We start from the raw sequence: 27,034 nt of genomic DNA on the forward strand, positions 1-27,034 counted from the left end.
ATAGCACAAAGTAAGAACTCCACTACACTCTGAATATATATAAGGTGCATGTAATCAGTGGAAGTTGATCCACCAAGACTATTGGAGCACAGCCCTCCGAAGGAGAATGGCAAGCATAGGTTGAATGCTCTATCAGCCCAAGCATTTTTTAAAGGTACAAATGACCTAAAATTGTGCAAGTAAATTGAAAAGACTATACTGTATCTCAAGCCCCTTTACGATACGGACATCTATTTAAACATGGTAGTACCAGTGGCCTTGATAACACCGCATTGCTAACATTTATCAGAAATTGAAATCCACCTAGAAGAAAAGCTCCACTGGTGTCCTGTGTGCTCCACATGTTATTTCATAACTCCTTGTGTTAAAGCACAGACCTCTATGAATAGAAATTGAAAGTGAAAATTCCTTACACAGCATAATTATGCCATAACCTTCCTTAGTTTAATTTTTTCCGTTCATTTTCACTGTGCTCAATAGCATTTTAATTAGCAATCCACAGTTTAGACACTGCATTTTGATGTGAATTGTTGCACTACTTGGCCTGGTGAAGGGTTGGGTTTGTTTATTTTTTAATGGTCAAGCAGCTGAGCAGAGCTGTAATTATAACTTAGGGTTACAAAGAAAGTGATGAAGCATTCAAGGTTGTGATTTCTGATGTCACCCACTCGCTTCTGTGTAATTAAAACCTTGTAATCCACATCTGAATTGTCACTGTCACTTACCCATTGCTTATCCAAATGTACCCCCTGTCTGGTTTGTCTCTTTTACAAGACAGACTGTGAATAAACCACAGCATAAGAAACATGTGCCCTCTGGACAAGGTCATTGTTGGATTCTTCTTAATTACTTGAGACATTTCTGTGCAGTCTAAACAAACATGCACTACATGCAAGCCTTTTCATTCATCAGTCTGCGCTTTGTCCCTTGAGGTACATATATTTCTTTGCATTTCATATTCCTATAGATATTTCTCATTATATATTGTCATTTAAATAACAGTACAGTTGTTCCAATCCATGTTCAGTATCCAGAGGTATATTCCCATTAAAAATGGATGTTTCTTTTATAGTTTGAATTGCAAGAAACAGCTAAGAAAAACAGCAGTGCTCATATGTCTTGTTCATATGGACTAGCAAACTTCAGTGCTATGAGCTTGTTCTGACTGGTCAATGCACTTGCTTAACTGCATTGTTTGGTTGTCTTGGTTGTGCCCCAACCTTTACTTGACCACAAAGCTATGCTCTGTAAATCTGTCTTAGCACGCCTGTGCAGTGCTCTGTAACAAAAGAACACTGTTTTCTTTGAAATGCTTCACTTTGTTATAAAATACTGACTTGAAAATAATCCTGCAGGTGGCAGCAGAAATGCAGATGAAACCAAAAATCATTTTCATTTCAGTGAGAATTAAATGTTAATGTAGGATGTGTGGTATATTTAATAAAAACAGAGGTGACCATTACTCTGTTACATACTAAAAATGTTCTCTCTCTTATGAGTATTCATTAAATGTCAATAAAAAAGTAATTGTTTCTGTGAGGTTCTATTAAAAGTACGTTTGAATATCGGATAGAATACCTGGGTTTCCTGGTATTTGATGATCGCACCCATGTACAGATAGAATTTATTAAAAATAATTTCAGTGACTTGTTCACAACAATGAAACTTCCTACCATGGAGGCTAGCCAAAACTCTGTGGAACACCCTCCCATCAGACATCTAGGAAATAAACAACTATGTGACTTTTAGAAGACATCTGAAGGCAGCCCTGTTTAGGGAAGTTTTTAGTGTTTGATGATTTATTGTATTTTAAATATTTTGTTGGAAGCTGCCCAGAGTGGCTGTGGAAACCCAGCCAGATGGGCGGAGTATTAATAATAATAATAATAATAATAATAATAATAATAATAATAATAATAATAATTTTGACAATCTTCTGGATGTATTTATTTAAAGTTTCTTTAATCAATAATAACAGTAGACCACCATCAGTTCACACTGGAGATACAGTGCTATTATTAGTACTTTTGTAAATTATTATTATGTTGAGAGGGGCTTCTCATCTGTCTCTTTTTTTCCTTATTAAATTTGTGAATAAAAACTTTCCTTTTATTTGCTTCATCAGTATTTGTTTTGTCAATATTTCTTAGCTAATCTATATATTCATTGGAGAAAGTACTATTAACCAGCTTCGTTATCTCCAGAAAGGTTTTTTGGTGTTCTTTACCACTATAAATAAATTTGCATCTGATATATGAAAGAAAAGTATAACTGTGGAAACAGATATCTGTACTGGCCTCTTTTGTGAACTGTACACATTATTGTCATTTGCCAATGAGAACTCTGAGATACTTTAATTGATCTTGAAAAGCCAGTGACCCTTTCTGGACAACTGCCAGATCATCAGTGAAATTGATTTTGGACTGTGCCAAATTCCCTGTAGCATTGAATCCAAGTGTGTTAGCTGGACAAGGGAGGAGGGGTGAGAGGGGAATGATGATAAATTTTCAGAAACTGAACGGGATTAACAGCAGTTTGCTCAGCTGCAAAACTTAAGTAGAGGTTTTTAGGTAGAGATCGTTTTAGTTGTTGGTGAATGCTGCATTAGTGCATGCAGAGGGAAACCAGCAGCAGCAATTATAGAACGAAATAGTTTGGCTCAAACACTCCAAAGCAGTAAGTTAAATATGTTTAGCTTCCTTCATGATAAAAGGATGAATGCTTTACTATTTCATACACTTGGAAAACGGTGGGCGATTTACTTTGATCTTTCTCGGTGTTTACTTCTTAAAGTGCTGTGGTAAGTTTTTCATCTTATTATAAAAATTTCACCATGCTTTCTGTTTTTAATGGGATTCTGCTTCCTAAATGCTTGCTTTTAGTATTAATATTTTTGCATTTTATTTATAAGGGTTTGTAGCCACAGAAACACATGTTTAGTATCACAAAGCACTAAAAACCCAAGCTGAAAAATAATGCCAGCTAAACTGAAGCTGAAAACCTCTCCTGCATTTTCAGTCAAGAACATGGAGTTTGAAACTATGGTGCGGCATCGAGTCCAGTGCTGGGTTTCTGTCTAGTAAAACTGCAGCAGCACCAGTGTGCATATCAGAGTTGCAGGCTTGCTTTTATGTGTCCATGTGCCGAATAACTGTCTAAAGTGCTATATCCCAGTTGGGTGCTAAGCAAGCATTACATTATCATACTTAGAAGTCGATATCACTGCAGTCCAATCACTGCAGAAGCTCCTGCTCTAAAAAAGTGAACACTATAGCAAATACAGCACAGTGAATAGGTCATAGCAATTTATAGAAAAATGGCATAGACAACATATTTATAAACTAGTGCATTCAGTTCCTCTCCTCATTATGAAGCACACATTGGGATTCTTTTTTGTAATCATTACATTCCCAGTTTCTGTCCCATTAGCCCAACTGAGCATAAAACACAGGCTGCAGAACAATTGCAGTAAGATAAATTCTGTTTGGGAAACTACAAGCCCCTCTTATAGAATCATAGAATTGTAGAGTTGGAAGGCATCCCAAAGGTCATCTAGCCCAACCCCCCGCTATGCGGGAATCTCAGCTAGATAATACATGACAGATGACCATCCAACCTCCGCTTAAAAACCTCCGAGGAAGGAGAATCCACCACCTTTGGAGGGAGCCTGCTCCACTGTTGAACAGCTCTTACCATCAGAAAGTTCTTCCTGGTGTTTAGTCGGAATCTTCTTTCTTGTAACCTGAGGCCACTGGTTTGCGTCCTAGCCTCCAGAGTAGGAGAACACAAGCTTGTTCCATCTTCCATGTCACAGACCTTTAGATATCTGAAGATGGCTGCCCTGTGACTAGTCTTTTGGATGCTGCCCTTCAATAGTTAGTCTCAGTAAGGACACCTAGTGTTTTAGATGGTGTTTAGCTGGGAGGGTGGACAGTTTTTGAAAAACTGTGATGAAATTGTTCGATGCTTTAGCTGAGATTCGTGCATTGCAGGGGGGTTGGACTAGATGACCCTTTGGGTCCCTTCCAACTCTACAATTCTGTAAAATATTTATTAGATAGGAGCGGCTGGCTAATATTCTCCTTCCTCCATTATAGTCACTAGAATTAAGCAGTTGAGACAGGAATGTGAATCTTGCCCTTTTTTGTTCAATTGTTTCTATTGATACTTCAGTTTTCTTACAGCCGTTATACTATTATTATTTGATGTGACTTATTAACATTATCTTAAGAATACAACTGGCTTGTCTGAGTCAGTCTTGACAGCTTATTTATATTGGAGATGTGCCATGGGGCACAGCAAATCCAAGGCCCAATGCAGTTAGAGGACAAGATACAAGCAGGCCGTAAATCATGCTGTTTAATCTTATGTCTCTTTTAACAAGCTAAATTTGGCCCTTTTTTGGCATTTTGAAACATACCCAGTTCTTTTATTTAAACATAAAGAGGCTAAAGTTTCAATAGCAGCTGAAATAGTGAAAGCTTTGCCATACTTGGTATAAACTTGTTGAAATATTAGAGTAAAATAAAACTATATTTAAATACACTTCAATGAACTGACAAGAGCCAAGGAATATAGTTGATGTAGGTTTCTTAATTCCCACCCTTTTAAAAAGGCCACAAAACAGATTTAAAACTAAACCTTCATAATGGGACCCCACCTATGGGCCTTTTTAAAGGTCTAAGAACATAAGGAGAATTCTGCTGGATCAGGAGCCCATCTAGTCTGTTATTCTGTTCTCACAGTGGCCAACCAGATGCCTGTGGAAACCTCACAAGCAGGACCTAAGCTCTCTCACCATTTGTGATCCCTGATAGCTAGTATTCAGAAGCTGCTTCTGACATGCTGCTTCAAACAGTCAAGGTAGCATATAGCCATTATGGCTTGTAGGCATTTGCAGCCTCCACAAATTTGTCTATTGTTGTTTAAAGCTATCCAAATTAGTGAAAAGCATGGTAGAATCCACGTAGGAAGCCTTGAAGAGTTCTTTATGGTGGTATCTTTACAGAGGGGTAGGAAATGGCCATAACTTTATTGCTCCCTGGAGTATTTCATCTCTAGTAATCCAATCCTGAAGTGACCAACTGGTGTGGAATAGGGATCTGGTCAGTGTTCTCCAGGAAAGGGCAGCAGAAGGCAACTCAGTCATACTATCACTTCCAGATCAGTAGTGGTCAGGTGACCCAAGGAACTATGAAGCTGCTGACTCTCTATGACTCTATGAAGCAGCAATGGCACTCAAAATTTTATGTCCTACAGTGTGAGATACTTTGGTATTGAGCTATGGAAGAAGGTATGATTGCGTCCACGAGAGCAGAGAGGGATGTGTATAGAAGGAAACAACAGGAAGAAGAAGCTAGCTGAAGAATACTAAAAATAGAGGCTAACACAGATGAATGTGTATGGAGGGATGTAATAAGGATGTGTGTGGTTGAACACAGCAAAGAATGCAGGTGTAAGAACTGAAAGAAAAGCAAAGTGTGGGTATTTGCTGGGTTGGTTGTATCTAGGAATAAAAGCTTTGTTAAACCCCTGCTGTTTTTAATATTTCAATGCCATTTGAAGCAAACATTTTGATTACTCTTTTCTCTTTTTGCATCTGGATTATTATAGCATGCTTTCATTTCCTGGTTATTCTTCAGTGACAAAAATGTTGTCTAACTTGATGCCCATGACTGACAGGTTTCCATGATTGTTTCAAGTCTTTCTAGTGCCTTATAGATTGTATGCCAGACCTCTCTCTGTGGAGTTTCATTAAAACATTCAGTCAGGGTCCAAGGAGAATCAGCCTTCCAAGGGCTCTTTGGAGGGCTCTGTCATCTCAAACCTGTCAGTGTTTGTTATTACAAATGACTTAAATCCTGAAAGACTACATGGAGGGGCAAGTCTTGTTCAGTTTTTAAAAGCACCTCACATCTTCTATTGTTGCATAATGGGATGATAGGAGTGCCTCTAGCATTTCAAGTACTTATACAGTGTTTAAACAAAGACAATAAGAAATTGTAGTCACTTAAGGCCAGACAAGGAAATAAATATGCCTGTATTGTAGCATTGTGGGGTTCCCTCCTCACCTTTCAAAGGTAGTTCTCACAGCCAGAAGCCCCTTTCTTCTCTGTGTAAGCACAGTTCCATTTTATTTATTGCATTTATATTCCCCCACCCCACCCATCCTCTTGGAAGCTCAGGGCTGCATCCTCCCCTCATTTCATTCTGTCAACAATATTGTGAGGAAGGTTCAGCTATCACTGCGAGGCACTGAGTAGCCCAAGGACCCTGCAGAGCAGGGAGTTGACATCTGCTCTCCATGGTTGAAGTCCCATCTTCAGCACCACACTGTCTCTTAAGGGTATAGACAATATCGTATGACTAAAAACTCTCTGTTACTACTCAATGTCTTAAGCAAGTGAGCTACAGTAAAAGAGCACAGGTTTAAGAGGGGCTGGGAAATATTTACTGTACAGTGGCAGTTCACATCTTTTCAATTTGGCAGATCTCCCCAGCCATGGTGTTTCTTCTCGGAAGCACCATGGGGTGACATATTTACTGAAACATAATATGAGTTTCTGCCTGTGATAATATATAGAGGGCCAGAATTATGTGTAGAAACAAGATGCTTTTTAGCGGTGGAAACAGCTTGGTGGAACAATGAAACGTTAATGAAATACCGTATTTTTCGTCCCATAGGATGCTCCGTCCCATAGGACGCACCTAGTTTTTTGGGGGGGGAAATAAAGGGGGGGAAATTTCCTTTATTTCCCCCCCAAAACCAGGTCGGGGAACAGCGGGATGGCGGTGCTGCGCCTCCCTGCTGTCCCCCGAGTTTGTGGGGCTGGCCGATGTCTGCCTGGAACTCCCGCAGGACTCCCCACGCTGCGGATGTTTGCCCGGTGCGCACGGCGCTCTGCTTCAGGGCGCCCCGCGCGCCGGGTGGCAGGCTGCTATCTGCAGCCTAGGGAGCCCTGTGGGAACTCCCGGAGGCTCCCCAGGCTTGCTGATAGCTTCCTGAAGCCTGGAGAGCGAGAGGGGTCGGTGCGCACCGACCCCTCTCGCTCTCCAAGCTTTAGTGAAAGCCTGTATTCGCCCCATAGGACGCACACAGATTTCCCCTTCATTTTTGGAGGGGAAAAAGAGCGTCCTATAGGGTGAAAAATATGGTAAGCAAACAGTTAAAGTTTGCTTATTTATTAGTCAATTTAAAGTGTTTTTACCCTGCTTTTTAGCCAAAAGGATTTCCAAAGTGAATAAAACGAACAAATAAAAACAAGGGAGTCTCTTTTTTTTTACAGGCTTGCAGTGGAAAATAAATCGCAGAGAAGCAAAAAAAAAGGGGGGGATGAGGAGGAAGGAGGGAAACAAGTAGGCCCAAGGACCAATTCTTAACATATTAGTTCTTGATTCTCAGCTGGAATGGAAATGGTTGAGGGACAAAAGGAGCCAAATTAAGCTGGTCTCACAGCAGAGCTGATGGAACAGCCTTGCTTCACATTGTTCCCTGATGGAATGGCGACTATCAAGGGATAGTTAGTTTGGTGTAGTTCTGCTTTAGATCCAAGAGGGAAATGTGCTTCTTTATAGGTATTTTTGACTGACACATTTTGGGTTTCGTTTTCAGAACTGAACTATCAAAATAAATTAGGTCATAGATCCTTGAATAAATGTGTCCATCATTTACTGCCTTTTAAAAGTCTGTTTTGTCATTTAAATCTGTGATTCCGATTGTCATTTTTGCTGTATTTTTGTTTAATTATTGTGCATTGTTTTTGCTTCTTACTGTAAGCCAACCAACCGCCTTGAGCAATAGGACAAAAGCCAGGGTGGAAATGTTGGGTGGCTATCTTTCCATCTACCTATCCAAATGTCCTTCAGTAAGTTGGAACCTCATGACTGATCCAGCTGACTGAATATTCCCTTCTGCAGTGGCATTCGAAGTATGACTTTGACGTAGTAGCTACAGGGAGATCCTGAGGGAAGGTGGTGTTCATGCATCTCATTATGGCTCATCTAAGATCTCCATATTAAACTCTGGAGCTAAATCCAGGGGGCCGTGGGTGCTTTGGCACCCACAATACTATACATGTGGGGGCTGCCCCCCCAAAAAAATCAATGGCAAAGTTGAAGCCCTTCCCCACTGTCCCCATCTCTTCAACGTGAGAGAGGAGGGACTGCTGTGTCTGGCTCTGGTCAGTGAGGGAGGAGGAAGAAGAGGAGCCGCAACTGCTGGTCGGTGTGTGTGACATCACATGTACTACATGCAGGATGTTTGTGTGACATTAAACATCTGCATTATGTTGCAGACACCCACAATCTTCAGTGCAAGATGGCACCTATGTTACTAAATGTTACTGCAGATGTAGCTAATCAGAAGCATGAATCAGTCATGCTTCTATTTCCCCCTGCCTCACCCAGATCTCTGTTGAAATGCACTGCTTTTTTCTCTGAATTAGTAACATGACTACTGTATTTCCATCTCTGGGTATATTTATTTTTGTAGACTAAAATGTAAAGTTGTTGCTGAAGATTCCCTTTATGTGTTTTAACTAAGACCTGAACTGTGTCATATGGTGTCTGGCTTCACACAATCTGCTGTGTGTGAATGAAATTGGCCCAGGTTACTTTATGTGCACAACCCAGCATGCTCTGAGTGGTGTTTGGCGAATAGACCAGATAGTCATATGCATTAAAGAATTGTTAAACTGATCTAATTTTATTTTCTGCTGTATTTTCTTTAGTTTCTGCTTTCTTGTGTTGATAAATTCCAGACACCATTTAACTATATTTGCTTTATGAAAATCTCTTATATTTATGTTTCTTTTTGGGTACTCACTGTGAGTCTGCCTAGAACTATGTTTGGTAATATTTAGAGGCATTTTTGGTTACTTCTAGCAAAGTTACATAGATAGTGAGAGAGCAGCTTGTGTTTGACAAATGATGGGAAATTGCATATATTTTCTGTGGCATTTATTATAGTGCAATCTCTCTAGCATTTCACAGAACAATTCAAACCATATGCATCTTCTCATTGCAAATGGTTAGGCTTGCGTTTGCAGTGAAGACATTACAGGAGCGGATGAAATCCAACCTAGCTGTACTGCAGTGTATATTGGCATTCAAACAAGACCACCATCATCTGTGTAACAGAAACACTTGGAATTAAATAAACTCTAGGCACAGCACTTGTCTATGAAAGAGGCAAAGTGAGTGGTTATTCAGCCTAGCTGTATTTTGAATTTGAAGACATTTCATTTGTTGTCGCTAAAAGTCAGCAATGGTTCTGCAAAAAGAATACAGCTTCACAAAATAAGACAAATGGGATTTTAACTCATCATAAAATCAGTTGAGTGTTCAGCAGGACAAAGTCAGAGCTAATTGAAATGAAACTTTCTTTAGGAAGTGAATTTTTTTATGATGTATTGTTGAGATAGGGCCAAAACAATTTACCACACTGAGCAGCAAATTTTTTTAAGTAAAAACTGACCAAGAGATGGAGGCAGGCATGTGGTAAAGTCCTCAGGCAAGTGCATCTTCTTCCAGAAACTCCATATTGGGAGCTGATGATGAGCAAGACAAGTCCATCCATAACAAAGTTGTGGCTTAAAGTTTCCCATATTCCGCTCTCTGACCACTAGAAGTTTCTTCAGAGAATAAAACATAATGTATACATAAAAGCAATCCCCATTAGGTTTTATGATGAGGTGATACAATTCTCATCATACAGATACAGATATAACAGATTTAAGGATGAGGGCATTGTTTATTTTTAATTGAGAAGGCAATGTGTGATGGCTGCAGTTTATAGTTGTGAGGAAAAGGAAGACTAGAGAGATAAAATAAGAGTGGGAGATGGGAGAAGAGGATAAGAATTGAGAGTAAGTAGGGAGAGAGAAAATGAGGATCAGGGAATGGTACAGGAGACAACAAGTTATGGGTGGGATGGATGAAGAATAGCTTTGCACAGTTCAGGGCTACTTAATAAATTACAAAAAAGTTTCCAAAAATCTCTCCTTTAAACACCACAGCAGCTTTTGCAAATAAATTTTACAAATTTACAAGTGAACAGGAACTTTTACTAGCCTGCTGCTCATTCATTGCTAGATGTTGAGAGGACCGAAAAGCATTTAGCCCTACCTAGATTTGATTCTTTCTTATCAGAGGCAACTACATGAAAAACATAGTAAGAATGCATCTTTTACTGAAACATATCAATAAATCCTTAGTGGCTTAAAGGCTTAATTGACACTTCGGCATTAAGACAGATCTGAGGTCTGTGCACATACTACAGTGGTACCTTGCAAGACGAATGCCTCGCAAGATGAAAAACGCGCAAGACGAAAGAGTTTTCCGTTTTTTGAGTCGTTCCGCAAGACGAATTTCCCTATGGGCTTGCTTTGCAAGACGAAACGTCTTGCGAGTTCTTGCGAGTTTGTTTCCTTTTTCTTAAAGCCGCTAAGCCGTTAATAGCCGCTAAGCCGCTAATAGCTGCTAATAGCCATGCTTCGCAAGACGAAAAAACCGCAAGACGAAGAGACTTGCAGAACGGATTAATTTCGTCTTGCGAGGCACCACTGTATGTTGGTTTACAGTCAATGGTACCCTTGAGCTCTGCCTTTTTAGGTGCATTTAGCATAACTTGTGAAAGAGCCCATATGGGTTGACAATTCACCAATTTAATGTGTGTGCTAATTAATCCACGAAAGGCTCTTCTCCCTGCATCTGGGTCTGTTAATAAAATTTCTCCTGTGCCATGCCTTTTTGTGGCTCCTGGCATAACGCTTTCTGGGGAGGAAACTGCAGCAGAGACCGTCCAGTTTTAACGGGTTGTGGTTAATAATCCAACACACTGGAAATCTTCCCACATCCTAGCAATGCCTTCTTTCTATAAAACAAGCGTACACATCTGCTCTTCTAGTTAGGACGTAACAGTGTGAAATGACCATGGGCTTATTACAAGAGGGTTCTCCTGGAAATTCACATCCCTGCTACGTAAGGAAGATGGGTGTGCTTGGAAATTTGAGGTGGTCTGGTATGGATCATGCGAGGGAGGTTAACAGAGCTTTATCTTCAGTGAGCAGCCAAAAGTGAAGCAAAACAGCCTCTGTGTGGCTGCAGCAGCAGTTAGTGATTCACAGAACAGCATTCACAGTTTCCCCCCCACAAACTGCTGCAAACATTCACTCTCAGCCGTTGTTTATTTTTAAGTTCAAATTTTTTCTTTTTTTCTTTTTATAAAAAAACCAGCTTGAGAAGCGCTATATGCCGTTTATTGCTAGAGGATCTGGGACGGCAGGTAAAAGCCGTTAATCCCCAGCAAGCTCCTGGGCAGACTAACAGTCAGAGATGACAAAAGTTAATTGGAAACATGAGCAGCATAACAGAAGACATATTTGCAGTAATTGGGATGTAATGTCTCCAGAAGAGAGAGTTTGCAAAGAGTAACTTTAGAAAAGAAGTGGCTCTCAAGAGGTGGGTAAGCAAGTGTGGTTCTTATGCTCTCGTATTCATTGAATGAGACGCTTTCAAACAGACAGAATCAATAAGAGATTTGGACTTGCCAAGGAAGCATTTTCAGCTAGCTCTTTTTACTCCAGCTGGTTTCAATTATGAGATAAAGAAGTATCGTTTATTGTTGCTGCGTGAATAAGGATATGATGAGTTTCGGTTTTGTGGATTTGGGTTTGATTCAGTGTTTTACTGGACTAGAAACTGAGCTTGCAGTTATCAGAAGGATCTTCTGATAGAGTGTGCATGTGTGTGTTGTGCTGTTTGATCCATGTTACAGTTGGATTTTTGCCAAGTCGCAAACTTCAGCAGAGCTAATTCTGCTCAGTATAAAGCAGACAGTTTGGGTTATAAAGTTTTAATATTTTTTAATTTTCTGATAGTATGCTGTTAGTGTCTGATCAGGATACTCTGACACACACTGACCATGTGCATTTATTTGAATGTAATTGCTGTTAGGTAACATCTAAAATACATTATTCTCTATTATTTGGTAAGCAACTAAAAGTAGACAAGGTGATTCATAGCAATAAGAAACAGAAGGTCCCTGCCAGAAGGCTTAAAAAAACAAAACTTAACAATTTTAATTGTTGATGATTTGATCATGCTATTATTTTACTGCCCCCCCCCCACGACCAAAACAAAAATAAAACAGATTTTGTTTTGAATGACATAGTGTTGTGTTCAGGTCATATAAAACGTTACCTCAGTATTTCATAGCTGCTGTTAGATGTCAGCATTTTGTGAAAGCAAGCTGTGTTCACCTGAAGACTTTCCAAAAACCAAGGCATCATGATTTTCTTTTCTTTTTGTTCTCTGTCTCCAGAGCCAGCAGACAATTTAGCCTCTCCGCCCACAGGAATGAATGAAAATGCACCACCTTCAACCCAAAGCAGCAGTAGCAACAACATTGCCGGTTGCAATAACTCCTCAGCCATCCCTCAGCCCAACTCTGCCGTTAAACCCTGGCGCAGCAAGTCACTCAGTGCCAAGCACACAGCTACGTCTTCCATATTATCAGTAAAACAGCAGGTCCAGGAACCTCCGAAACCCTCTCCAGAGATGGTCAAACCAACTCCCAACGGTCAGAAATCCATGCTGGAAAAGCTGAAACTTTTTAATACAAAAGGGGGCTCCAAAGCAGGAGGGTCATCCCTTGAATGTCCGGGGTCTCGGGACACTAGTTGTGAAAGGCTAGAGGCCCTCCCTAGCTTTGAGGAAAGTGAAGAGATTGAAGCTGCGAATCGGAACGCAAACAACCCCCCATCAAACAGTCCCAAAATTGCACTCAAGGGAATTGCACAAAGAACGTTCAGTCGGGCACTGACCAATAAGAAGAGTTCCCCAAAGGGCAATGAGAAAGAAAAAGAGAAGCAGAAGGATAAAGAAAAGGAAAAGGGCAAAGACGTTGCCAAGAGAATATCCGTAACCGAGAAAGCAGACGTGAAAGAGGAGCCGAAAGAAGAACAGATCCCACCAGCTACAACCGAGATGCCAAAAAAATCCTCCAAGATCGCAAGCTTTATCCCTAAAGGAGGAAAGCTAAACAGTGCCAAGAAGGAGGCACCTGCCCCTTCGCACAGTGGAATACCAAAACCAGGGTTGAAAACCGCCACAGGGAAATCCTCAAGTGCCCCAAGCTGTTCGGCAAAGGATGGCGAGAGAAGCCGCAGTGGGAAGCCTGCCTCAGGCCTCTCTCATCAGAAGCCCCAGCTGGACGGCAGGAATTCCAGTTCCACGTCAAGTTTGGCCTCCTCTGAAGGGAGAGGCATTGGAGGGGTGCCTGCTCTGAGTACTAGTAGCAGTACCCAGGCTGTCAATGGGCCCACAGGCAGTACCACACAGACCACAGGAAGCAATACTGTGAGTGTTCAGCTACCTCATCCGCAACAGCAATACAGCCACCCGAATACTGCCACAGTAGCACCATTCATGTACAGGTAGGAGTAACTTTTTAAGCAGGGTGTGTCAAGTCTGACTCGCTTAGCCTAGTCTGCTTCTTCTGTGGCATGCTTTCTCTAGAAGTAGGAAAAAACCTACAATAACAACTTGAGTTTGGTTTCCACCCCAAACGAGCGTTCCAGATCCTAATAAGCAGCAGACTTGTGGTGTGCGTAGGACAGAGCTTCTTTTTATTTGTGTCTCAAGTTAACAGTGAAAGCGACACAAAAGAAGAAATACAACTGTAATAATAATAATAATAATGGTAAGATTATGGTTTGGTTACATTTTGTGCCAAACCTTAATAACACGGGGCTGTTCAAGGTACAAAATGAAAAATCCCTCACCACAACTATATAGCGATTATAGAGATGTTTGGAAATTGGCAGAAATGTTTAAAGCAGATTGCTGAATCCAGATAAGACACAGATGCTGTTAGTGGTAGGTTTCTCAGCCTAGATGAGTAAATTACATCCTGTTCTGGATGGAATGACACTCCCCTTGAAGGAGTAGCTGTGTAACTTGGGGATACTGTTGGATCTGGCATTGTCATTGGATGCAAAAGGGGTCTCAGTGGTATGAAGCACCTCCTACTAGCTTTGGCTGGAAGCCCAGCTGGCTTTGGCTGCCTATGTTCTGGTAACCTCCAAGTTAGACTAGTGCAGTGCATTGTACATGGGGCTGCCTTTGAAGTTGGTTTGGAAACTACAATTAGCGCAAAACTATGGGAGCTCAGTTGTTAACTGGGAGAGAAAGGCATTACCATATAGTTCTAACCCAATTGTGCTGGCTGCTGATTTGTTTCTGGGCCAAATTCAAAGTGCAGGTTTTCACCTTTACTGTCATATACAAATCAGGACTCCTATGCCTAAAGGACTGCATTTCCCCATATAAATCTGTCCAGAACCTGAGATCATCATGTGAGACCTTTCTCTGTGTGCCACCTTCAGGGGAGGTTTGGAGAGTGACAGTGAAAGAGCAGGCCTTTCCTGTAGGAGCTCCTCATCTATGGAATGCTCTCCCCAGGACAGCCTGGTGTCAACCTGGCATTGTTTTGGTACCAGACAAAGATTTTTTCACCTGGGCATTTTCTCTTATTATATTTTTAATAGGTTTATATATTTTCTACTGTATTGCTGTGGCAATTCATAAAGTTAATCAACTGACTCTGGCTGAAATGCTTTTTTAAATGCACAAACATTTAATTCAAGGTTAACAGACTAATCAGTTAATGGCTACATCCCACTATCATGATAAACTGCACATATAGTACCCCCCAGGCTTGTACACTCCCCTGCCCCTCTCCACAGTTGGAGGCAGCAATGCTCCTGAATGCCAGTTGAGGGAAACCATAGGAGGGGGTTGTGCTCTTGGGTTTGGGTCGTGCTTGTGGGTTTCCCACAGGCATCTGGTGGGTTGTCACAGTGTGCTGGACTAGATGGTCATTGGTCTGATCCAGCAGGTTCTTCCAATGCAACTGTGATGAGGCTCTCAGAAGCTTTCACTGCATCTTATCAGGTTGTCTGAACCCACCAAACTGTGATTTGTTTAAAACAAGCCAATTTCAAACTGTGTTTTATGAAGCTAGCTTGCTTCAACAACCTATAGTTAAGATTAACTACAGTTTTGTGTTTGGACATAAGCTAAACCGTGGTTAGCTGCAGTCAGAAGTGAAAGCTTCCCAACTCCTCCTTGTGGCTTCACTGGAGGAGGAGAGCAGACTAGGGAGTGCACAAGCTTAAGGGAAATTAGCTGGTTGCTGTCATGAGAAAACGTAGTTTCTTGTAATGTCTGGACGTTGCTGATGACTTTAAATTTCTTCTTGCAGTATTGGGAACATCTTTGATTTATTTCTGAGGACTCTGACAAAGTGTGTAATGTACTTAGAGGGTCATAAATGAAGCAATATCTAGACTGGATTTTCTGATACTTTGTGTTCATTTGAGAACATAAGATATATTCAATCCTTCTAAAAATAAGAATAAATAGGAATGCTCATAATAAGAATACTCCTTCCCAGCATATGTCATTCTGTAGTGAATGAGCCCATGGAAATAAGCCATCTGCTTAACTTTGCATCAAAAGGATTCCTATCTGTTTTAGCATCTCTCACATGGCAGTGGGATATGTAAAGAAAGGCACCTTCTGTATAGTTCCAACATGAAAGTCAGCATAGATTGACATGCACTGATTGTTAGTCAAGAGTAAACTATTCACACATTGTGGCTCATACCCAACCCAGCCGAGGAGTTGATTTCTTCTTCTATACCAACCTTGCACAAGCATTAAGAAAATCATCCAAACCACATGCTGAGCCACTTCACACAAAGAGTGAACCATGTTATAGCAGCTGTCATGTGGTCACCATCACAAGTAAACCAGCCCCTAAATTCTAGAATAAAAATTAACAGAGATTTTTTTTAAAGCACTAGGAAGTTATATGCTGCTTTAATATGATAGATCTAAAACACTATGCCTCTTAGAGGAAAGGTGGTATACAAATGGAACAAATACTTTAAATAAAAAAAGAAACTGACACAAACAGCCTGCATCACATTGCCTAAAGTTGTCATCAGTGATGGCTGGATCATAAAACAGCAATAAAGGTTGTTGACCAGGCTGAACGCTTAATTTAAAAATGTGAAGGTATTTGTATAGCCAGTCTGTGGGCCTGCAAAGCCTGTATTTGACAGTGAATATTTCATATATTTTTTACAGTTGAGTGCTTGTTTCCATTTCTAGGACATAGCTCAACATGGGACTAATGAATTATGTAAAGTCAGTCTGCTAGTATATCCTGGGGAGAGGACACAATGCGAGATGGCAAGTGTACTTGTATTGGTGCTGGAATTCTTTTTTGCCATATGAATGACTACATTTCTCTCTCTCTCTCTCTCTCTCTCTCTCTCTCTCTCTCTCTCTCTCTCATATTTTGAACTTAAGATCCCAGACAGACAATGAAGGGAATGTAACGGCTGAGCCCAGCACTGGAGGGATGAGCACGAGCATGGATTCTGCTCCTTACACTAAAACTACACAGCCTATTTTAGAAGATCTTTCTGGTAAGACTTACATGTGTTGACTTTGTTAATACAGAGGAAAAAAGGATGGGGCTAAATGACATCATTAGTTACCACTATCTCCCTTCTGTGATGGGAAGGAGATTAGTGTGCATTTTTATTCTGATTCTGGGTGAAAAGGCCCTGCCTAACCTTCCCAGTCCTGTTCTTTGGCTGCAAATGTGGGGACCACTTTTCCAGGATGGGCTGGATAAATCCTTAAAATTTAGGGGCTGGGAGATTCACATTGCATGACCAGTAGAGAACATTCTCTGTCTTCATTAAATTTATTATTTTATTACTCCTTTTTGCCACCATGGCAAACAGTGGGAGTCCTGTTTATTTATTCAATACGTTTGTTAGTTGATGTAAAAATAAATCTCTATATGGTTTACATAAAATATAACCATGAAGGTATCAGTATAAAAGTAGAATAACAATATTCGAATAAGACTTTTTGAAAGCGAAATACAAGCAGAGCAATACTATATACCATATATAATACTTAGCAGTGCATAGAGCCCTGGAAAGCTTGACTAGACATACATAACTTAAAGAGGTGATTAAGGCTGGTTACTTTACTCTGCTGCTTGAACTAACTGAAGGGCATTCCAAATGGTGGATCTATCACCAAGAAAGTCCACTTCTGTGCTGGAACCAAGTGATAGTATGTTGGTTAAGAAATTGCTAGCAGAGCTTCAGCAGAAGATTTCGAGGCTCATCTTGGTCTATGCTGGAGGAGGCAGTCTGCTGTTATTATTTATTAATTTATATACCACTTACTTGCCAATATGGCTTCTAAGCAATTGTTCAGGGTCTTAAATATCAACAACAAAGCATCGAACCTGGCTCTGTAGCCAGGATCTTTCAACACCAGTGCAATTGTGCAAAGCTGGGTGTCCCACTTTGTACTAGATTATGCTGGTGAACTAGGCAGAAGGGTAGCTCCACATACTGCACATTACAGTAATCTAGAGAGGGTTACAAGTGCATGGCCAACTGTGGCGAGGCTGCTCTTGTCTGGGAGTGATCATAGCTGTTGAACCAACTGAAATGACAATGGGCAAGCCAAGCAACTGTTGCCATCTGGGCTTCTAGTGAGAGATTGGCTACCTAAGGTATATAGAAACACATATCAGCATAACCAGTAAGGAAAGATATGCATTTCCCATGTAGTGGTGCCTCAGGAAATCTTCCAGACCTGAGTTACACATCTACAAAAAGCAAATAATAGCTAACTCGTATTGGTCCTTTGTCATCAAAACTGGAAATGTTTTATTTTAGCACACTGTAACTTTTGATCAAGCACCATGAGAAGTGGGACAACAGTTTCGCAAAGACAGATGGTTAGTGGCATTCAGCAGATAGTCTTATAAATTGTAGGCCGCTAGCAAAATAAATTAGGGTGAGGAAGAAGCAGTATGGAGATAAAGAATGAATGAGCTTCTGAATCTGTATAGTTAATAAAAACCACTTTAGGACAAGCTTTCTCATCTCTTCCTAGGGTACCCTCATCAGATCAAATAAGTAATGTATTAAAAACTCAGGGTTCACTTAGGTTAATGAACACATGAAAATGATTTTTCACTTTGAATCTGTGATTCATTCCATGAATTAACAGAGTTCTCCTTTCCGTTTTGCAAGACAAGTATTTGTTGTACAAAAGATCATTGTTAAAAATTCCTCAAATATTATGCAACTTCCACATTTTCCTACAAAATTCAAAATGTGAGGAAAGTATGCCAAGAAGATGTCTACTTTAATTTCTTGCACAAGAATTCATATTATAAAAGAGAATAACAGTTTTGCAAGACTGAGGAGTCCTCGTAGTGTCTTTAACACACACACACCCAAAAAAACCTGGATCACTAAAACTTACAGGATTGCAAAAGCTACTCTGTAGTTCATTTTAAATCAAGACTCATAAAAGTAGATTTTTGGAATATGATCCTTTGTTACAGTCCTCATACTGGTGAGGGTTTAGTTGTTTCCCTTTCAGTCAGCCAGCATGATAACTGATACGATGCAAGGATGTGTTGAGCGAGAAAATTCATAATTTTTCAAGCTAAAGAACTGTTTGGTCAACTAAGTCTGTTCAGGCTCCTATAAGCAGCATTTTTTATTTTATTTTTTAAAAAGGTAAGCATCTTATGTTCAAAAGTGACTGAAGTATTCCAGTTATCAGCGCTTTCAAACTACAGTCTTTATTGTGCTGTACTATATTCTTCTGAAATGCACTATTTGCTTTAACAATTAAGTGATCAAGAATATGGCTTAGGAAAAAGACCTTGTCAGAAGCAACAATAATATTTTGGTATATTAAGCATTTGATACTGGTCGTTGTGGAAGGGATCCTCCTAATGTCATTAATGTGCTATTGTACATCAACAGTAGGTACCCATTCCATATAAAACTGATGCCAGTGTGCATTAACTGTAAAAGAAGGAAACTACATTTGGGCTGGAGCCATAAAAAGATGACAATTTCTGTTGGTAATAAAATCTAGTTGTTTTCCTCTCTAACAATTATATTTTTTCATAGGGGAAGATCCAGAAGCTCGACGATTGCGAACTGTCAAGAATATCGCTGATCTTCGACAAAACTTGGAGGAGACCATGTCAAGCTTACGCGGGACCCAGGTTTCTCACAGGTGGGAGGAATGAATTGCTTCTCTGTTCAAATAGAAGAAGAACTGTGGGGGCCTGTTTTTCCTGTCCTTGACTCAGTTTTTGCCCCGAGAAACGATTTAAGACTGGTAATGACAAGCATTGACTAAACTAAGTATGTATTGTGCTTTATTCTTTTTTAAAACTAAAAGCCCAGGTTCTAAACTGTCTAAAGGTGATGGAGTAAATTTTGCTAGTGGAGAAAACCAGACTGTATATAGAAGCCTAACCCTCAATAAATGCTTGTTACATACTTTAGGTGATGTTTGAATAAAAATGTGCAAAGGTTACTACTTAAAATGTTACTTACGAGAGACTTCAATGCATTTTTACCAGATTTACAATATTGTGTTTAAACAAGCAGCTGAACTTTACGTGACCTGTTTGATAAGGTGCATAGCTTGAATTCCTACCTGCTCTTTGGTCAAACAAAGCCTTATAATTTTTTTAAGTGATGTACATGTATATGATTTTTAAGAGAAAAGCAACTTTTAGGACTCTCCAGTAACATTTCAGAGATAAAACAAAATGTCTGTTGTTAAGCCAATACTCAGTTAGATTGCCAACTTAAGTTTTTAACAAAAGGTTTTGGAAGGAATATGACGTGCAAAGACATTCAAGAGCTAGTTTAATTTGACTGTTAAGCGGTTGGATACCTCTTAGCATAAGATCTCAAATGAATTCAACATTTGAAAGTTTGCCTGGAAAATTCAATTAATTTAGTTCCTGCACTTAGGAACTTCCAGCACATCAGTTTTCCTTTTGAAGTTTAAATTAATACAGTGGCTCAGTGTGATTAATGACAATTACTATGGAGTCATTAGACTTGCTCAGAACCCTGTAGAATACTTATTGTTCTGGCAGATAGTCAGAATGGAGGCATTTTGCATGTTTCAGTGCCCGTTCTTATAGTATACGTTATGTAACTAGGAAATAAAATCAGCCACAAAAGAAATAATGAAGACCCATATAGTTCAATGGTAGAGCAAATGCTTTGCATGCAAAATGTGCCTCAGTATCTCTAGGTAGGGCTGGGAAAGACTCCTGCCTGAAATCCTGGACACCTGGCACCATTCAATGACATGGAGTTTGATGGATCAATGGTTTGACATGGTATAACTCAGATTCCCAAGTTCCTCTTTTCAAGCAGTAACTGTAGGAAATGATTGAAGAATAGTGTACAATGTTTCTTGTTAATCAAAGAAAGGCTGCTCCCAGTACACATCCACAAACAAATATAAAATCTGGAAGAATACTTGGATCTTACTGCAAGAAACCTTAAAACACTGCCTTGGGACGAGAGTGGTCCTTCCATTTTCAAAAGGGCTGGCAATATAGTGAAGGCAATTTCCTCCCATCCTTTCTCTGCATCTTCCAGGATCACCTACCACACAGGTCTGGAGGGTCCTTCAATATTCCAGCGCAGATTTTCAGGGGACATAGGGCACTGCAGATGGGGAAATGAAATCAAACATAAAATTCATTCGCAATATCACTGAATCCAGGCCATTGTATACACTTAATCCAATTTTTTGATGATCAAATTAGCATTTCAGCTAACTGTTAAAGGAAGCTAATAAAACCACAAGAATGTGACATTCTGTGATTTGCAGCTGTTAAATCACCCAGCACACCATATTATAACATTAGGAATCCAAGCTCCCTTTTCAACCTCCAAGGAAAAAATGCAATAGCCTAAATTGTATTTTTAAAGTATTTCTTGTCTTGAGAGGTGTAAAGCTTTCACTTAGTCACAGTGATGAAGCATGTGTTGCTCAAATATGTTCCCTGTAGGATTCCTTCAGCAAGGATGAAGATTTTTAATTAAGTGCCTACCTCCATATTCACAGTATATGCAAATATATTTCTGTCCTTTCAGTGTTGTAGGTCATAGAGGTCTTAACACAAAACAAGGCTGCAGGTTAAAATTGGAATGAGGGAGACCAGAATAGTGAATATTAACTTAACCCTTAGGTTTTTGGTTTTTTTAAGAGTTAGGCTAGAGTTCAATGTATCTAAGCATAATTTCAGCAAAAGAGGTTTGAAATGAATCCAGTATTTTAAAAATACAATTGTGTTTCTATTAAATCCCTTTATAACAGGCATGGGAAACCTCCTTCCCAAAGGCCTGATTAGGCCTTCCAAGCAGCCCCATTTGGCCCAAAAGGGGGTTTGCAAGACATTTTGGAGTCCTAACTATCAGCTGATAGGGTCTTCAAAGTGTAGCACATTGCAAGTACAAACAATCAGCTGTATTTGTAACAATGGGGGGGGCTTGTTATTCACTACAAATGCAATGCATTTTGATTAAAAGTTTCCCAGTTTTAATTTCTTTCATAATTTTGATTTCTTATTCTTTCAAGCACCTTGGAGACCACCTTTGATACCAATGTCACCACTGAAATAAGCGGACGCAGTATTCTCAGTATGACCGGAAGGCCAACACCCTTATCATGGAGACTTGGGCAGTCTAGTCCCCGCCTTCAGGCAGGTGATGCTCCATCAGTTGGCAATGGATATCCTCCAAGAGCCAATGCCAGCCGGTTCATCAATGCAGAATCAGGGCGTTATATGTATTCAGCTCCCTTAAGAAGACAGCTAGCATCGCGGGGCAGTAACGTTTGTCATGTGGATATCACCGACAAAGGAGGTGATGAAATAGATCTTGAAGGAATCAACATGGATGCCACGGGTTACATGAGTGATGGAGACGTTCTGGGGAAAAATATAAGGACTGATGATATTACAAGTGGGTGAGTACATTCAAGTTTACTGATATAATAATATTATTATTAATAATAATAATAATAATAATAATAATAATAATAATAATAATAATTGTATAATCTTCCTTTAAGCCAGAATTGGCTCACAGAGCATTTTATAACCATTACAATACTTTATGAAAATACGTAGTATTAAAGATACATGGACGTGTGTGTTTATGGTAGCTTCAACTGGTTCCATGAAGCTGATGATCCAAGTCTAGATTTTAGGCTCTTCCCTACAGGAGAAGGGAGGAGCAAGAAGAGCTGCAGGTGGCCATAAAGGCATCAGGACTAATAAATTATCAGATGTACTTTGTTTGCTTGACACAGGATGCAGATGTTCAAGCACTTCCATAAGAATGTAGATTTTGTTCCTGTTATGCATGACTGATGCAGACACTTTTATAGTGATATGTCTCTTAAGAACACTACAGTCTATTACAAGGATCTGTAAAGCAGTTGGTTGAGTTATAGTGGTACCTTGGGTTAAGAACTTAATTCGTTCTGGAAGTCCGTTCTTAACCTGAAACTGTTCTTAACCTGAGGTACCACTTTAGCTAATGGGGCCTCCCGCTGCTGCCACACCGCTGCTGCACGATTTCTATTCTCATCCTGAAGCAAAGTTCTTAACCCGAGGTACTATTTATGGGTTAGCGGAGTCTGTAACCTGAAGCATATGTAACCTGAAGCGTATGTAACCTGAGGTACCACTGTATTTGGTTTTTTCAGGTTAATGGGACACCCCACAGCAAACACGCCACTCCTCCCTAGTATATTGTGGCATGGTAGGACACTGAAGCAGCATGTTGAATTATTGACTACTATAAAGTTTCAAATTCTTGGGGGGATATGTTTTCTTGCCACCATTCTTCAGAAAATTTGTACAAATAGTTTGCATTTTAGAAACATTTTAGAATGCTCACAGCCTATAATGGTAGAATTAAATTTAACACCTCTGCCTTAACTATACAGTCAAACCTCGGTTGTCAAATGTAATCCATTCCGGAAGCCTGTTTGGCTTCCGAAATGTTTGACAACTGACGCACGGTTCCGATTGGTTGCAAAAGCTTCCTGCACTCAAGCAGATTATAGTGAAGGGGTGTGTTGTATTTTAGTGGGTGTCTAAAAGAGGGACGCGGGTGGCGCTGTGGGTAAAACCTCAGTGCCCAGGACTTGCCAATCGTATGGTCAGCGGTTCGAATCCCCACGGTGGGGTGAGCTCCTGCCGTTCGGTCCCAGCTCCTGGTCACCTAGCAGTTTGAAAGCACCCTTAAGTGCAAGTAGATAAATAGGTACCGCTTTATAGCGGGAAGGTAAACGGCGTTTCCGTGCGCTGCTCTGGTGCTGACTCGCCAGAGCAGCTTCGTCATGCTGGCCACGTGACCCGGAAGTGTCTTCAGACAGCGCTGGCTCCAGGCCTCTTAAGCGAGATGAGCACGCAACCCCAGAGTCAGTCATGACTGGCCCGTACGGGCAGGGGTACCTTTACCTTTTCCTTAAAAAAGAATTGCTGCACCATTCCCTGACACCACAAGGGGGTGCATATTTCTACTCTTAGTTCAACAAGAGCTTTTTCAGAATTATTTTAAAAATCTAGATGCTGGCAAGTTAATACAGGAGATTATCATTACGTGGATATTATGTTTGTTATGCAACATATACTGCTTGTAGGTGAAGATTTTGAATACACTTGATGGGCCTTCAGTGAAATGATTTATCAAAAAACATTAATAATGTGGAAGTATTCCTACAGAAAAGGAAGGAAGGAAGGAAGGAAACATTGATCAGAAAATGATCACTTTTAGTATTGTATACATGGTATACAAATCCGTTTTATGAAACCAAATAATGTTATTTATTTAAACACACATCTTTATAGGAAAATAATTACTTCAAGAAAACAGAATTAAAAAGGCTGGTGCTTTTTTAAAAGGTGTGTCGGACCAGGAGAACCTCTAAAAAACTTCAGTTACAAAATCTGGGCTCTCCACACATTGAACATTATGGACCCCATCCTTATTTGTCTCTCCTTCCTTGCCCCCCTAAATACAGATGTACCTATCGCAATCTGATGTCATTAAGTAGAGAGCAGGTGCAAATGAAATGTGTGTTTGATTCAAGAAATGGTTTATAACAGTTTTTATGGATCAAATTAATCGGCCAAGATAAAAAGAAGTAGTAGAGATTCCTTAGGATCTCTTGCCAGATTTAAGGGACATAAAATTCCCACCAAGTACTACCTGTTTGCCAGTTGGCTAGTCTCAGTATATGGTACAAACCACATACACTAGGATCACAGTTTGGCTGGTGCCTTCATGGAAGTGACTTTTGTGTTGAAATTACTGTCTTGTCCATGGGTTTTAGGTGTGTCAGTCCCATATAAATGTAAACTGTTGCAGGTACACCAAGGTAAAAAGTGGAGGGGAATGGATTTAGTGCCCTGGTCCAGCATTGGCTCCCTGATCAAATCATCCCTCTGACTGTTTTGAACTAAAAACAACTTCAAGTCCATAGGAAATGTAATCATGGATCTCCTGGCATCTTGTCTAGTTTGGTCCTTACCTGAAACATCTTGAATTTGAGGCTGCTGATTTTTACTCTGACAGTTTCAAAAGCACATTGTAAAAAAAAACGGACACGCACACAAATAAAAATTCTATCCTGCAAAAGGTTTAGGAAATGATTATCAAAAGAACCCTTTAGCAAGCAGTGGTCTAGCAAACACACGGCTTGCCCACCCCATGTTTCTGCAAATAAAGTAGTGCAAGACTTTGTTTTTCAGTGTTTCTTGTGCTAATATTTGCAAAGCAAATGACCTTTACCTGAAACTGCATTTGGAATGCATTTTATTTCCAAGAGAGTTTATTTTAAATGATTGTGAATCCTTTCATCAAAGGAATGTCTTTGGTCAATAAAATATATGCATATGCACATTCAATTGAATTGGGGAAAATTATAGGCTTCCTATAGATGGTTGTCTTATTTCTTAGGATACCTTTGCACATGCACTTGCAGAGACAGATGCCTATGCTTTGTACAAGTTTTGGTTTTTTTGTTTGTTTGTAGCTCCATCTAGTGGTGGATGATTTCGTTAATATATTTGCATATGCCTGTGAAACTCAAGTGTTGTACAGCAAACCTGTTACTGTCAGGTAGCATTGCAGTTTCCTATTCTTGAATGTGAAACCCTCAGGAGCAAAAATAGATGAAAAATTCAGCATCACTGTTTCTACCACAGACTGGTAGTTTCCTAACTTGTGGCTTGCCTGCAGAGCATAATTATAACTAGTAAATCCAACATAGCAAATGCTGACTGCAATTACTGAACTGTAGCTACTACCACTTAAAATGTTTGCATTTTTCTACTGTTTGTTTCATATATTGTAGTTCTTATTAACTATTTTAATTGCTGTAAACTGCTGTGAATGCAGTAACAGGACAGAATATAAATCTCTGAGTAAATAAACAGATGTATCTAGCGTGAACAGTGTGTTATGCAGTTTACTGGACAGAAATAAAACCAATATAGTGTGAAAAAATGGAAAGGCAGTCAGTCGATCTTGGTTTTTCCAAGCAGCGCCCATAAGCATCTGTTTGACACTCTAGCTAATAATACTACTCTATATGTGCATCCTTACTTATGTGACTGGAATAACACATATTATTTCATTGTGTGGGTTTTGTTTTTGTAAACAATTCCAGTGTTAAGTAGACGGTATATGTTTCAGCAATTATCTTGGTGCTCATGAAAGAGTTTCTGGGTTAAACATTAACAGACGCAGAGAAATAATTATACTCCACAATTGTATTGGTTTCCTGGATTGGGCCAAAGGTCTGTATAGTCCAATACTCCTTCTCTACCAGCAGCCAGCCAAGCTAGACTCCCTCTCTCTGGCTCTGTGCCTAATAAAATGACAGATTGATAGTTACTCATATCCATTGGCAAGCCCCTTGGACTGTTAGATTAATGACTGAATATGAGCTTGTTGGTGTTTTGGGGATAAGCAAATGCCATATTTGCTTAGAAGCAATTGAAATCAAGAAATTGTAGCGGTGGGGCAGGGAAACTCAATCCCAGCAGTGTTGATTTTGGACTTTTTAATTTGATATATAAGCTCATATTCATGTTTGCCCCAGAGGAAGGCAGCATTCCAGTACCGTGTTGCAATGACGCAACTGGATAACATCTCAAAAACTGTTATGGGACATAAACTCTTCCGCCTCTAGGGGAAGGGTGTTACCTTAGCGAACAATGCAGGCACCTAAAACTGCTGGAAGAGGGTTGTCTGCAGTGCAAACAGATGTTTCTGTAGCATCAGTTTCATGAGACATGGCTTTTGGACATCCGCAACACACGACAAGAGAAAACGAGGAAGCCATATTTCTCACTGCGAGAGAAATAATGCCGCTGTGCACATCTGCACAATTAGATGTGCCCCAGGAAACAATCCTGGGTGTTTCACTCAGGTGTATTTTCAATGTACCCATCATGTGGCTTGCAGGGGGAAAGCATGCAGTAGCAGCTGGTGTGGTTGGGTAGCACTGCATAGCATCACCGCAGCTTGGACAGTACTGGGGTAGAACAGGGTGGCAGCAAGGTCAGGGCTGTAACTGTGTAGATGCACGGACAGGTGGGAGTGCCTCCAGGTTGGTTCTGCTGGCATATCCGCCACCCTACTCCCGCCAGCACTGTCTGGGTAAGCTGCAAGAATACTGGTGTAAAGAGGACAGCTCCATGGCTCTTCCCTATCACACAACCTTCTCCCCATGCCAGGTAGCTTTGGTTTTCATATGTTGAAAACAGCGTGTCTCAGAGTACCAGATGATGGGGACAATTTGCTTCATGCCCTCTTTGAGAGTATCCAGAAGAGATGGCTGGCTACTGAGGGAAACATAGGCCACATTCACATCCTACACTGAAAGCACCACTATACAAATTGAACAGTCATAGCTTCCCCCCAAGAATTCTGGGAGTTGTGGTTTGTTAAGGTTGCTGAGAGTTGTTAGGAGACCCCTATTCCCCTTATAGAACTACAGTTTGCAAAGTAGTTTAACAATCAACTCTTCTCCACAAAGAACTCGGAGAATCGTTGCTCTGCAAGAA

The 27,034-nt window shown here is 40.2% G+C and overlaps 1 protein-coding gene across 9 annotated transcripts in view; it reads left to right on the forward strand.

Moving 5' to 3' along the window:
- NAV2 (neuron navigator 2) overlaps window positions 1-27,034 on the forward strand; it is a 535,542-nt gene that overhangs the window by 390,923 nt on the left and 117,585 nt on the right. For all 9 annotated transcript variants that reach the window (XM_081213978.1, XM_081213981.1, XM_081213973.1 and 6 more), the window contains 4 exons: window positions 12,323-13,436; window positions 16,381-16,499; window positions 19,038-19,146; window positions 21,526-21,915. In XM_081213978.1, the coding sequence (XP_081070104.1) occupies window positions 12,323-13,436; window positions 16,381-16,499; window positions 19,038-19,146; window positions 21,526-21,915 (1,732 nt within the window). The remainder of the gene's footprint in view (window positions 1-12,322; window positions 13,437-16,380; window positions 16,500-19,037; window positions 19,147-21,525; window positions 21,916-27,034) is intronic.

The sequence above is a fragment of the Podarcis bocagei genome, assembly GCF_964188305.1.
Source record: "Podarcis bocagei genome assembly, chromosome: 1".
Classification (NCBI taxonomy): Eukaryota; Metazoa; Chordata; class Lepidosauria; order Squamata; family Lacertidae; genus Podarcis; species Podarcis bocagei.